The sequence below is a fragment of the Pleurodeles waltl genome, chromosome 11 (assembly GCF_031143425.1).
Source record: "Pleurodeles waltl isolate 20211129_DDA chromosome 11, aPleWal1.hap1.20221129, whole genome shotgun sequence".
Classification (NCBI taxonomy): domain Eukaryota; kingdom Metazoa; phylum Chordata; class Amphibia; order Caudata; family Salamandridae; genus Pleurodeles; species Pleurodeles waltl.
The window spans coordinates 8,552,925-8,567,520 of NC_090450.1; the positions used below are offsets into that span (position 1 = coordinate 8,552,925).

At 47.1% G+C, this 14,596-nt stretch overlaps 1 protein-coding gene across 2 annotated transcripts in view; it reads right to left on the reverse strand.

Annotated features, from left to right (window-relative positions):
- IL1RAP (interleukin 1 receptor accessory protein) overlaps positions 1-14,596 on the reverse strand; it is a 329,530-nt gene that overhangs the window by 74,783 nt on the left and 240,151 nt on the right. For both annotated transcript variants that reach the window (XM_069212783.1, XM_069212784.1), the window contains exons 4-5: positions 7,698-7,887; positions 469-634 (exon numbers count right to left, since the gene is read on the reverse strand). In XM_069212783.1, the coding sequence (XP_069068884.1) occupies positions 469-634; positions 7,698-7,887 (356 nt within the window). The remainder of the gene's footprint in view (positions 1-468; positions 635-7,697; positions 7,888-14,596) is intronic.

Here is a 14,596-nt window from a genome sequence, read left to right on the forward strand (position 1 = left end):
GGCAACACAATAGAAATGGCAACTCGTCCAACTCACAGACATCTCTTTTCAGGCTATATCTAGTGAGCTCACAGCAGTTACTCAAAATGCAGCATAATTGTAAATAGAGTCTTACCCATACTGTAAGCAAAACCTTCCATGTATAGTTATGCAAATTAAGCTTCCTTGCCTCATGAAACCCATTCAAGCTTTTTCATTGCAAGAATGAAATATTGCAGCTGCTCACTTCTGGTCTCACTTGCACTAAAGACAATTGCACTATAAATGGAAGGTACTTGGAAGCCAGTAAACAGCAATCCTTCTCTAGCCCCGATTAACAAATGGAAAATCTTGAACATGCTGTTCCACCGCTTGTGCTTGCAGAAATCTGCAGCTGGAGACCTCCCACACAACCACAACATTGGTCTATAGAGCATTCTACAAAACAGACAACATTTTAGAGAGCATGAGCAAAGTAGCATGTCTTACCGATCACTTTCATGGTAGTTGTTCGGGTGAGATTGTATTTTCGCCCATTGTCTTCAAAGGTTAGGACGCATGTGTAGTTTCCCTCATACCGCATCAGTACGTTGGCGAAGGTCAAGTTCACTCCCTGAGGGTATCGCTCATAATAATTATAAACCACATGGCAATCCTGAGACCAAATGGAGGAAAAAGAAGCCTCAAAGTCATATCAGAAGTTGGGATCACTTTAATCAACTAGGTATTTTTTGCAAAGATTTACTCGTAACAAGGAGGAACAGTTGTCATGGAATTTATTAACAATTTAAGATTAGCCACGGCTAAACATACATCAATTGAAAAATATTTTGCGATACTAAATAAAGAAGATTCCAAGAAAAGTCCAGCACAATAAGGTTCTTGTTTCATCCTTCAGAGAGATAAAGTATTCAACGTCTGGCTACTGCAGGATGGCATCAGCACTCCGTTATGTCACCTACAGAATTTATATTTCAGTGGATGGGGTATCTGTCACCGTTGTGACGGAACAAGTTGTCTGTCAAGATCTCAATCCAGCCCTATGTTAAGTTACTCTGTGGTCTTTAACGCCACCCTTCAGGCCTTTCTGAAAGTCCCCATCACAAATTACCTGACGAGCCAGGACATCAGGTCTACTGACTGGACACAAGTGACCCAAATTCTAAAACTAGATTTTCTCACTTGATCACATGAAGTCTATCTGGGGACACAGCCATTGCTCTCTGTGCTCGAACCATCCAGCAGCAAACGCTCGGACACTGGAGAGCTAAGGCCAGCAAAAACTACTATATATAACTGGGGTGCTCGTATTCATCGATGCAGGCGGCAGCTGGGACAATTGGTTTTCTGGGAGGACCACAATTTGGATGACTTAGCAACTTGAAGCCCCAAAGAGCTGAGCAGCAGTTAAGGGGCGGCTTGAGATCACCAGCGGCAGCTCCTTCGCCTCGGCTCCATGAAGAGAGCAGGCTCCAGCTGGTTCCTTTTACGCTAGACTAACGACACATCGGGTTAATGACCACATTTGCAAACACCCAGGGGGCTCTTAACTTATGAATTATGCTCAGGACATCCAAGCTCCATATAAAAATGAAGATGTGTGTTATTTGCATGATCAGTTTGTTTTCTAGTCAGATTAATCGTGCAGCGCAAGTTAAACAAAATGGCCATATAGTCGTTTTTTATTAGTTATCAAGCAGGCGTATGACAGCTAAATAGCTTCGGCCGCGCGATGCGCTTCGTTTAACTAATTGATCATTTAGATTCCAATTGGTGCAATGATTGCAGCAGACCAACCAGAAAATTGAAATATTCCTCAGTTAACTACAATTGATGAATTTTAGCAAATACTTGCTTGCAGCAAAATAAATCCCAGAAGATTTTAACCACTTAATACTCTTACAACCCTTGCCGCTAGTACCATGATGTGGATAGTTAAACAATGCCAGGGCTTGGTGCACGAGGATAAATGCATCATGCACTAGGGGTAAATACCAACTAGGCAGATCAAGAACCAGAAAGTAGAGGGTGCATTAACTAAACTCCCAGGGTCATGTTCATATGTGGATTGTCACATCCAAGCGCGAGAAAAATTTGTGAATTGCTTCACCAACCGAGGTGGTGTACGTGCTGCAGGAGATCACTGACTGCACCTCTGATCTGGAATATGCAAGCAGAGAACACCTGCACTCATGTACCCTCACTGTCCACAGATCACCAAAGGAAAAGTTAAAGGTTCTTCTGATTCTTTACAACAGTGGGTCCCAACCTTTTGACTTCTGTGGACCCCCACTTTATCATTACTGGAACCCAAGGACCCCCACTGAATCATTATTGGGATCCGGGGACCCCCACTGGGTTATTACTGAAAGCTGGAGACCTTATCTGTCAATATTATCTAATTTTCTAAGCAGTTGCTGACTCCCTGAGGAGTCTTTGCGGACCCCAAACCACTGGTTGGGAACGACTGCTCTACAAAATTTCTCATGGCCTCCACATTTCTAGAAGCCAGGATAACTGTTTGTGCTGAACCCTGGAGTATAAAACCAGAAGGTTATCCCAACTATGATACTTTGCTTCCAGTCTGGTTCGCTTGTTTGCAGAGAGGAAATTGTAATTGTAATAAGGCCCTCGTAACTTTAGAACATCTGCAGACAATAGCAGAATTCCTTCAAGCTTTCAGAGAAAATTCATGAAACTTCTCAATCATGGGGTCCTCACTGTTTAAACGTGTCAGGAAAAGTACAAAGTACTCCTAAGTAAGGAACAGAAGACACATTTTTTTAGGGGCCTGCTTGTCAGCTGTGGACCCTAAAATGCAGAGAGGTAAATATATATGGGGTCGGGTGATCATCTCAAGCCTGGACTACTTGACTGTTCATAGCCTACCCTCTGCGCTTTGTTACTCAGGCACTCAACCATCAGTGTGAAAGACAATACGCCTCCTGGCTCAGGTGCACCATCTTCCGGCTCTCAGTGACCAATGAATTTTCCTTCAGTCAGCTATGTAGCCGTTTCTGGACCACTAGGCCGTAGGTCACTTACCCTACTCTAGAGTTTAATTTGAGCCACTGGTTTCTGGTGCTCGGAACTGGCACTGAATTGTCATCACCGGCACTTATGACAGTCTGCCACATGATGGCGCTGTTTGTCTAATTTAGAGATGAGCAATTAATTCAATATTCATTAAAATGCCTAATACCTACCCCCATGCCATTCTCACAGCTCTGGGGGCCTGAATAGTCTGAGTTGTCACATTGTACCGTGTTGGTACTGGTATTGGGTATGCGGCGGGGGCAATATATGCTGCAAGCCGCAGTGACCACCCAGCAAGACTCCTGGCACTGATTTTTTACATACAAACTAAGCACTGCCTGACTCCTGCAAGATGAGTCTTTAATGGGACTCGAGGTAGGGGGTTCTTGTGATCGCCAACCCTGTAAAGTCTTTTGTCAGGATTCCAGGTGTCATGGAACCAGGGAGCTCCAGTTTGTAAATAAAGTATCTTTAATTCCATTAAGGTAAATGCCAATGAGGGGATATTTTATTACAGCTTGAATCCTTCCTTTTACAGCTTCTTCAAATGCAAACAGTACATGGACAGAGAGCACCTGGGAGAAGCAAGAAGGGGTTGTTTGATGGGTACACGAGAGAAGAACACAAAGGAGACAACACGAAGCGCAGGAGGTGCTGGGAGAAGTACACAGGCGAGCGAACAAACAGCCACAGGGGAAAGAGCAAACAGAGCAGGCGCCTTGCATTTGGCAGGCAAGGGGGGAGAGAAACACAACAGTGAGTGCCCAGGAAAAAACATACACCCTGATGTAGTGTATAGCGAAAAGGAAAAAAGTAATTCCTTCAACGTCAGCTGCGGAGGGACACAAGTCAGCAAGCCAAGAGGACTGTAAAGGAGCTATGCTCTAGAGGAGGGGCTAACACAGGAAGGACAAGGAAAGCCATCCAATAAGAAGCAAGTAAATGAGTGACCGAGCTAACTAATGGGTAAGCACGGAGAGCCTAATGACTTGCCTTCTCCTGGATTCCAGCCTGCAACCAAAACTACCTAGCATCTCGCTTCCTGCTGATCAGGCTGGGTTACACCACCTTCATCTGGGTAGATGATGGAGAATGCTGGGGCAAAGCAAGCAAGAATTGGAACCCAATGCAGTACCAAGCGTTGAGAAAAGCAAAGGCTATATTTTCTGAAATGTTTGACGAGGTCCCTCGTTGGACGGACTTCAACGAGGTTAAATAGGCTTGTGACCATATGACATTAGGCACCCCAGAATAAGAGCAACATTGTGCCAGAGAACACACCCAGCTGTGCTCGAGAACATGCTTCAGATCTGAGGGGGGGGAGGGTGGGGGGGATCGGATGTGCCATAAGGAGGGGGTACGCCTTGAAGAAGCCCAAGATGACAAAGCTGCAGATGGGCGCTGGAGGGCCACTACAGAGACCCTCTGGTACAGCTGGCAAGGGAGTGATGCTTGTGAAGGGATGGTGGGAGAGTGTTTAATGAATCTCTGAAATAAGGTGTCTAGGGAAGTGCTGTAAAACCTCCAAGCAAATGACTCCATGTCACTGGTGGGGCATCATTCCTGCCCTGCGCTTTCATGTATCCAAGGAGATGCATTCTAGGAACTGTAGTCCGGGCTATTTCAAGAGCTTTATTGTGTCAAGTAGTTTGGGAGAGGAAAGGGCTGAAACCATGGTGCATCTGTTCCAACCTCGCTCCGCGTAGTCTGGATACCATTATCAACTCTGGGTCTTAGCAAGGCCCCAGTGTGATAAAGTCACTGCCGTTTATGACGTGTGTGCCGGGCACTAGGTGTGGCCGCCTAGAGCGCTTCCTTGTGCAGATTTCATGCCAAGGGATGCGCAAAGGGTTGGACAGTGCATGGCAAAAGGTGCTGTAGGTGCTGGATGTGAGGAGTTGTGGGGGCAGGGAGCACGTGCAATGATAATTTTGTGACAACGTGGACAAATGTTATACACGTGAAGCAATGCGCACAAAATGCATGAAGGTTAGGAGCCTTTTATTGTATTGCAGCATTTATATAGCGCATACTACCCCTATGTGGGATGCTGAAGATCTTCCCTACAGGAACGAAGGGCGTGTGGTTGGAAGGATGTTGTTTTTGTTTTGATCCTATGAGGGAAGTGTTTCCATCTCAAGGTGCAGTTAACGTATAGTGTGTCTCGGATGATGAAGTGTAGGAGACACATGCGCAGTTTATGGTTTTCAGTAGCTGGCAGCTTCGAACAATTAGGCAGGTCCCTTTATATCTGCTTAGATGCTGCCTGCACTGGCTCGTCCAATCGAAAATTGAGTGTATAGGTATGTCCTGAGCTGGCATGGGTGGAGGGAGGGAAAAGTGGAGATTTTATTATCATCCCACATCTGAGGGTCTATCTGAGCTGTAAAGAAGTGACCAGATTGAATAGATATTTGGGACCTGCACTGACTGGACAAATAAAGTCCTGCACAATTGTCCAGTAGTGTTTGACAGATCTCTTCAGCTAATCCATGCCTGTTCATTTGGTTATGTGTGTGTTTCGGCTGCAACGTGCAAGGTTGCGTGGGCAGTATTTCTAGCTGTGAGTGCATGCAGCCAAGACAAGGTTGAGTGGGGCAGTACCTCTGCTGAAGCAGAGACACAGGCCACCCCAATGAGAGCAGTATCTAGATGAGGATAGTATGAGCTTCATATTTCATGAGTACCTCCTGGTGGGCTGGGGACACCAAGAGGTCAGATGGATTTTCAGGGAATCGGTGAATGGAGACATCACACTTCAGAAGTTGGCACGGGACCGGTCTGGACTAGCACCATTCATGCCGATCATCATCCCAGTTGAGCGTTCTAGCCCCACTGGTCCATCTTAAGCAATTTAAGACAGCAACGCCCAGAATTCACTATCTTGTCAATTGAAGGCAGACGACTGGTAAAACGGTGAGGTGTTAACCTCAAGCACAGATGCATGAAGCAATATGCTCAAAGTAGCGAAAAGGGAATCCAGGGCTGGGAAGAAGACAGACTCTGAAGGGGGCTGGAACCAACTGTGGGACACGGATGAGGAGCTGAAACGGGGAAACAGTCCAGTGCAACAGCATGAGCAATGAGTGATGGTCGGCAAGGAGTGTTGTGGTGCCCATGGTGGAAGCTATGGGTCAAGAAAGAGTCAAAAGATGAGGAGGAGCAAAGGCGAAGCAAGGACTGCAGGGAGGACGCCCTGCTCAGCACAGGAGGAAGGTTTAGGAGGCAGGAAGAACAAAGGAGACTACATGAAGCGGGGGAGGGGAGTCCTGCGTTACGTTCCAACAGTTGTATTGGGACGGGAACAAACAGATACATCATAGAACTGGTGCACCATGGAGACGGGAAGTCATGTCATAGGACAAGCTTTTGAGCATCATGTCCATGGCAACAATATTCTTCAAAGAAAGCAAAGATTTGGCAAACAATGTCACAAGAGCAAGCTTCTACCACATACTTACAAATTCCAAGAGTGGAGGTAGGAACACATCTCCATGGCTTTGGAATCTCATGCAACACAAATCTACATTGGATTATTTATCCGTCTTCATTCAGTTACTTCTTGGCACTCTACAAGCAAATAATGATCTGGGTTCATGGCACAGACCAGGAATGTTTGGACAAGAGCCTTTGAGGATGTGATTGTGCCCCAGTATTTCTGGTCAAGAGCTTTGGAGGGAGTGCTTCACGCTGCTAGTGAGGGACATCATAGCAATGGTGGCCCATCTCATTGACCATGGGGTTGGGCTAAAGATCACAGTATCTGGCAAACAGTGAATATGAACTTAATCAATGAGTTAAATGACCACCAACGGGTTCCTGAGGAAAAATATTTTTTTTTCCTGCTTAGGGAAGGTCCCCAAACCTACATCATATTCAAGAACAGCAGTTGTGAAATGCGAAGCTTTGGGGACCCTCCCTAACCAGACACAAAAAGGCAGCTCTTGTCTCTGCAAGGTTCAGAAGGTCATCAACAACCAACACTGGGAGTCGGGAGCACTTTGGCAGATGGAGCTGGCACAGTTAGAGTTGGCACCAGGTGCACCGTTGAGGTGCTCGAGAGAAGGTCTCATTGTCTCTTTTAGCAAGCTTCCTGCCAGCTCCCACACACCATAAAAACTCAGTCACTCCTTACCAGATGGCCAGAATCAGCAGTTCCAGCCGATATCTCTGCACGCTTCAAGCCATCACAAGCTGCTGGCCTCACAATGGGCAAATCGCCTGCGGGACTTGGAATTATTGTGCGCAACCCCAAGGGATTTTCCTGAGTTTGTGGACATTTTCTGCCTGTCCAAAACAGGTGTTAACACTCAATGGAAACCTCTGGTTTTACCAGGTGCATTTCCACACCAAGTAAAACCAGGCCTGATGTTCCTTCACATGGTAATACCACATATGGGAACACCGGGCCACTCGATTGCATGGAGCGGTATTCTCCACAGGGATACTCCACAGGGCAACTCATAAGGGGAGCCCAAGTCTCTCACTTGCACTTCCTTTGACTATGGTTCTTGTTAGTGTCTACCTTTTTTATATCAGGATAGATATGGCATCGTCTCTCCAACCCATTTTTTCAAAGATGGACCAAAACTTCTGAAAGTTTTTACATGTATTACCCCCCTCTATAAGAGAGAGACCCGGAGAGGAGCTCATGCAGACAAATCATTTTGTGTTGTGCTTACCAGGTACCAGGTGACGCTGGGCGTTACATTCACTGGATAATATCCATCTATATCTGGGCAAGTCAAGACCTCCAAATGCCCAGATGGGAACTGTATTGATTCCGGCTTTGCCCATTGGCTGGCACAGGATCCAGGCTCTTTCTGAAGCACCTCCAGTGGAAAGGCAACCTTGCTGCAGTATGTGGTGTTCCTGAAAGAGAAGACATACTTTGAGCACACTTCTTGAAGGGCTGCTGCTCTACAGAAGAGGCGGGTCCTGACCAGAGAAACTGCTCAACATTTAAAGCACTATTTAAAGAGCAGAGGTGGTCTCCTGATATTGTGCATTTGTTAAACGTTACAAACAAGATGCTGTAGCAATGGTATGTGATTTCACCTCTAGGTCTATAAACTGGAGCCTTTATTTTAAACATCAAATGTGGTCTCACGTGGATTCAAAGCATCCCTATTGCTACCCAGTGAGGCTTTAACTCCAAAGATGTAAAGTTCTAATGACAGGCAACAAAGCACATGCAAAGCATCGGGTGTGGCATGTATGCGGGGAAAGGGCACAGCTGGTGGTCGCACCCTCAGTTACTCAAGGCAGAAAGTTGAAGAAGGTGGCCCACTGGTGTGTGGAGAATTGTCATTTAATAAAGCAAGTGACAGAGGCTCTATCCATCCTGGACAGGAAGTGGGGGGGGAGATTGCAAATTCAACTTGTTGTAGGCCAGGCACCAAGCCACGGTGGAGGAGTGTCAAGCATGGAGCTCAAGTGGCCACGCAGACACAAGGTTAGTGGTGGAACCGGAGTGGGGAACAAAATAGCAAGCTTTAAAATAAATCTCATGATGTATTCTGTCTGAAGGTTCAGGTTAAAAGCACTGAGTGCAGAAGGTTCAAGGATGTGGAAAACAGCTTTATCTCCAGCGGCGTACACAGCAGGACGATTTAGCAAGGCGGCAGTACTATGTGGTATGACTAGGGAGTCTTACGATGCAATACTAGCACGTTACCCAGAAGTGGACCTGGGGTTCACACCAGTAAACCTTAGCTCAGTGCTCGTACAGTGGCAAAGAGAAGTCAAGTGACTTACAGGAACAAGTGTAAAGCATTTTACAACACCAACTTGAATGATACGTAATTGACACAACTCAAAAGAAATCCAACACCAATTTAGAAAAATAAAGCAGATTTTTATCTTAATTTAGACACCAAAATTAACTTTATAACTTACAAACAATCAGAGTTGTGAATGTTTTAACCGTTTAAAAATAGATGCACTTTTAGTTGTTAAACAAATACCATTGAAGTCAATGGGGGAAAGCATAGTCTGCAATAGGTCACTTGTGGGGTGAATTCCATGGAGCCCACCTGGAGTTAAAGTCTGAGGGGTCACTAGACCAAGTTTCTATAGACAGTGCCTTTTTAGCTTACCCAGGGAGTCGGGTGCAGAGGTAGCCTTGCTATCCTCAGAAAAGACCGGGAACCGCTAGTGATGTCAATCAAAAATGCTGCATCCCGGAAAACCACACTTGGAGACGGAGTTAAACTCTTCCCTCGGAGAGTAGAGGCCTTTGGGGTCCCAGGACCTGGATTCCACAGCTGGCACTGCCACCACATCTGACAGCTTCGGTGGCAGAATTGGCCTTGCAGCTGTCAGTCACAAGAGAGTCACACCAAAGATGCTTTGCCACTTAGTCGAAGGCACCTTCTTCAGGATGCAGAATCTGAGCAGTGGGGTCATTGAAGATGTCAGTCACTATTGCTGGGAGTTGGTGATGTCCGGAGATGAGTCAATTACCGGGCTGGTGACCAACAATCCTTGGCAGTGGCAAAAGTAATCCACAGGTATTTTGTAACCTGGAGGTTAAGAGGAGTTGTTTAACGGCCAACAAACTTGGTGTGAGCCTCACTACAACTCCCGGGGTGAAAGCCACTGATTTTCTTTGGGTATACTCAAGAAGGGCCTGGCCTGGCGGGTTGCATTTCTTGGGACAGAGCATGAGGATTCTTCTGCAGGTTGCAGGTGACTGGTTCCACCAGTCAGGGGAGTCTGCTTCAGTTTCTGGTGTCCACTGGAGACCCTCTTGCTGGGGGCAACAAGCTTTTGCCACGGGCACACATCAAACACACAGTTCCAGTATATGGTCTCCTCGCGGCAATTAAGTGTCTGCTCTTTGCGCTGCAGCAGAGTCCAAAGTCCTGCTGTCGGTGACAGCATCTTCTCTGATTCAAAGTCAAAACTGAGGTTCTGGTGCCAGGGTAGCCCCTTAAATCGGAGTTTAGGGGGGCGTTAAGAGTGTGAGGGAGAATCGCAAAGGGCTACTGGTCCCAGCAGCAGCAAGTGGCCCCTGAAATAATGACTTTCTGTGGGAGTGCGTCACTTTTCTACCCAAAACTCCCTAATTTCAAGGTTTGCCCACATGCCAGGACCTTTCCTCAGCTGTACAGACCTCCTCGCCCATCCGAAAGGTGTGGCAAGGCTCTTGGAGGTGTACACCTCCCGAATAACTAATTTTCCCACCTGTCAGCCTGGACAGGGTGGGAAGGGCTTTGTCATCAAGTGGGGAACAAGGGATTACATATCAATGGCAGTGAAAGCCCAGGACATTTGTCTCCGTCCTGGGAAAAGTATTAGCACAAACAGCACAAGTGCAGACTCTTGTCTTGGCAGCAAATGGCTTGGCGGAGCCTGCCAAAGCAAGAGAATGCTGGCAACTTGGTGGGCATCCTCTAAGGATGCCACCAGGGTACATGCTAGCTAATGCTCGGCATGAGAATCGTGCTCATGGTTAAAGCTGCTTGTGCTCTTTAGGCTTTGCTTTTACTCGGGACAAGCATTGTGGCACAATCAGTGCTGCAGCCCTAGTGACCCCTTTACCAGCCCTGCCCGGGTACCATTTACTAGGGCCTTACAAGGAAGATAAACGTCCTTGCCAATTGGGTTTACCAAATCACAGTACCATTTAAGGGAAAGAGCACTGGCACTGAGGTCTGATAAGCAGGTCTCTGTGCACTTTCAGATGAAAAACGACAGCATCAGTAGTCTAAACAGGGGCAAAAAGTAAGGGGGCTTCTTACAGACGATGGTTGCGTTGGAGAAAGAGCGATGCTGGAGTCACATGCCGTTAGATGTGATGCTTGACCCAACAAACACTGCTTTTAAGGGACCAGAAAACTTTCAAGAGTACCTGCAGTCTTCCTCTGGTCAACGTCCAAATTCAGTATCCTTCAGTGGAACAGGGACAACTCTCAGGCGAAGAAGCCAGCTCTGACATGGCACCACAGGGAAGATCATAACCTGCGCTTCTTTAAAATACCTTGAAGAGTAATTGAGTTGTTCAGTGCTGCCCCTTTGCACTTAGGTTGTGCACATTATTAATTTAGGGAGCAAGTGCATCTCTTCTTTTTGGCAGACAGAGTGTCTGTCATACAAGCAATGGTCAGCCCAACACTCATCTTCAGGTCAAGCAGCCATGTGCTGTAAAGTCACTAAATTCACTGCGGCTAAGTTGAACTTTGCAGGGCTGAGGATTTCACAGCCCTGTGGTGCAATATCCTCAGCCCGGCATAATGCTTGGAGGTCCTCACCCCGCATGATGTGGCGAGGGGGGTGCATTACTGATAGACTAGGAACTGGTGCATCAGTTTTAAGCCCTTTAGTGCCCAGGGCAGAACCGACAGTTCATCAGTGACACCTTGTCAGAGAAGGTGGTGGGGTCAGGAGTCTCGCTTACCCTATCCCACTCTGTGATGAGAAAGGGACTGCTGCCGCCTCTCATTGGTCAGCCCATAACAAGGTCAGCCAATGAGAGGAGGCAGTAGTCCAAATTGTCCAGAAGCCACCGAGGCTTCCCACCTGCCACCTGATGTACCTGCTCTGGCCCAGTAAGTTGGGTTTCTTATGTTGAGTCTCAGTACTTATGAATGTAGGTGTATTTGTGTGTGATTATGTGCTAGTGAATAGTGGGCGTATGTGTGCTCAATTGTGAATATATGAATGAGTGAGTGGGCATGCAGATGGGTGACTGCCAGTGTGAGTGTGTGTCTTTGGACCACTCCCCTCTTCTCAAATTAAGGAGAAGACTGTGGAGGAATTGAATCAGAAGGAATACTTTGATTTTTGTGAATGATTTGATGTGGATGCCGCCTTTCTATAACACAGTAAGGAGGTATTATGGGAGAGAGAAAAGTGATAAGGTCTCAGGTTACCTTTCTGATAATTTTTCAAGGATATTATGTTAGGTTCATTATAAATTGCAGACAGGTTTTTTTTCTGATGCGCCTGTCTTTTAGTGGACAGCCCTACATCAAACCTTTATGTTAAATTGAGGTACCGGCTCCATTATATCCAATAAACATACAAACAGTCTTTCATAGAAACTTGGGTGGGGCAGGGAGGTGGATGAATCCACCAATCCTGGGACCCAGCTGTGTACAGGGTTATTGATACAAAGAAAGTAACTGAACAGAGCTGCAGTGTCCAAGCAGAACTGAGAAACCAAACCCCACAGCACAAGGACCAGACAGGCAACAATGCGGACAAATGTGTAAAAACTCCTAAAAATGGAAGTACTAGGCATTCACCCATGAGAAAAAATAAGAAAAAGGGAACAGAAAAGAGTTAAGTAGCTAGTGAGAGTGTAGAGGTATTTAGACATCAGAAGCCTCCGAGGGGAAACTGGTGCAGAAGTAAACGGAGACTTCGCTCACGCTGTTCAGCTACAGAGAGCTGGGTGGGTCCAGGGGCTCCCAGGTTTTAGGGAGTGGGCTCCCCTGGTGAGCTTGCACTTGGTCGCCTGGTAACCCAGGTGATGAGTTTCAGGTGCCCGGGCCGGCTCCATTCAAGGCGCACAGCCACTGTGGGGCAAACGGCGCAGGTAGGGGCGCTTGGAAGAGCCCGGGGAGCGGGGGGACCAAGTCAACGCCCTCCAGATCAGCACCGTGCGAGGGGTGGAAATGGCTGAAGAAACATGCAAACCCGACCCTGTGGTAAGCAAAGTGACTGCATTCCATTCTGTCGTTTTTTGAGTCTTAGCTTACATCTGCCACTGGCTGCAATCGTTTTTCTTCACATTCTCAGAAGATATTCACCAGAGGCTTCACAACTTAATTCACACAATCCAAGCTGCCCACACACCTATGAGAAAATCAATGCCCGAGGTGTCCGAGGACCCGGCAGCCACCGAGAGTTTACTCCTACTCGGAGCAGATTCGGTCACTGTCAGATAGACTCGGACGTGGCAGCGAAGTCCAAGGGGAGACGAGGGGTCTGCACTATGGATTGGTGCCCCTGGGACAATGGCTGTTCTGGTCAAGGTCAGGCTGACCTTTCCCATAGGAAATGCATCTGTCAAACCCCAGCCTGAGCACATCTGTCAGTGCAGGTGAGAGGGGGAGGGTTTAAAGGGCAGTACAAGGGGGCTTTAAAAACACAACTCTCTCCAACAAAGGAAAAACAGCCTTTACATGGATAATACAAATAAAAACGTGATGTTTGATTTTCAAGGATCGTCCAGGTTTAAAATAGTGTGCGAAAGGACTGCATATGTTGTGGGTGGGGGGGATTTCACTTTGACCTACAGCCCTCGCAATGTATATTTTTGTCCAATGTCAGATCTTGTTCACTCTTTCTCCAATGACAGCCAGGCCCGCCCCAGAACCCAGGCTCTGTGGACATTCATCAGCGGCTTTAATGAGAATTTCCATAATGACATCTCCACTGTCTGAAGGGCACATTCTGGGAGGGCTGTAAATTGGCGGAATTATTCGATACGAAGGGATCTCTTGAAATCGCTGATACAAGAACGAGGGTTGTAATCTTCGAGGGTCAGTTTGAATCTAAGAGATTCGCAGAACAACGTTCAGGGTTCAACAAGATCAGATACAGTTCTCGACCATCCAAAGAGTTACATGTTAACAAACATGGCATAAATTTGCATCGATTTGCCGAACACAACTGATAAAATCTGAAACAATTCGGACAGTCCAAATTACAGCCTATTTAAATAATATGTTTTATCAAATATGGCACCTGAGTGGTTTGAGAATGATGTGTTTAATTTTACTTGGGCAGAGAAACGGAAGCTGGGGTAGAAATCAGAGCAGCGTGTGCAATCCCTAGGCATCAGTGGGAAATAAAGTTGTCTATCCCAGGACAAGCTGAAAACCCAAGGTGGGCTCCGTATTCACAAACACAGCCCACCCAAGAGACGCCCCGGGTGGAAAGGTCCATTCATGTTTTACACACGGCTTCCACCGAGGGAGCTCCCTGCAGTGTGTGCTATATAAACAATCCCCCCCACTCATCACCTTGGTTTCCATGATTCCAGTAACACCTTAGGTCCCAGACCCTTGGCTGCCTGCCCCTGTCTGACGTCATGAGCCTGCTAGGTGGGGATCCCACCTGCAGACTCCACAATCTGTGACAAAGGGGTTGGTCTCGTGGTTTTCATATGGAAAGATGGGGGGGGGGCACCCAAAGCCCAGCTGGACCCTTAATCACTGCTATAAGGCAACAGATGGTTGGTTACACCCTTGTAAGGAAATGCCTCCTTGGCGTGGTTACCCCCTGACTTTTTGCCTTATGTTGATGCCAGTTATGATTGAAAGTGTGCTGGGACCCTGCTAACCAGGCCCCAGCACCAGTGTTTTTCCCTAAACTGAACTGTACCTTTGTTTCCACAGTTGGCACAGAACTGGCACTCAGATAAGTCCCTTGTAACTGGTACCTCTGGTAACAAGGCCCCTGATGCCAGGGAAGGTCTCTAAGGGCTGCAGCATGTCTTATGCCACCCTGGGGACCCCTCACTCAGCACATGCACACTGCCTCACAGCTGGTGTGTGCTGGTGGGGAGAAAATGAGTAAGTCGACATGGCACTCCCCTCAGGGTCCCATGCCACCCTCACACTGCCTG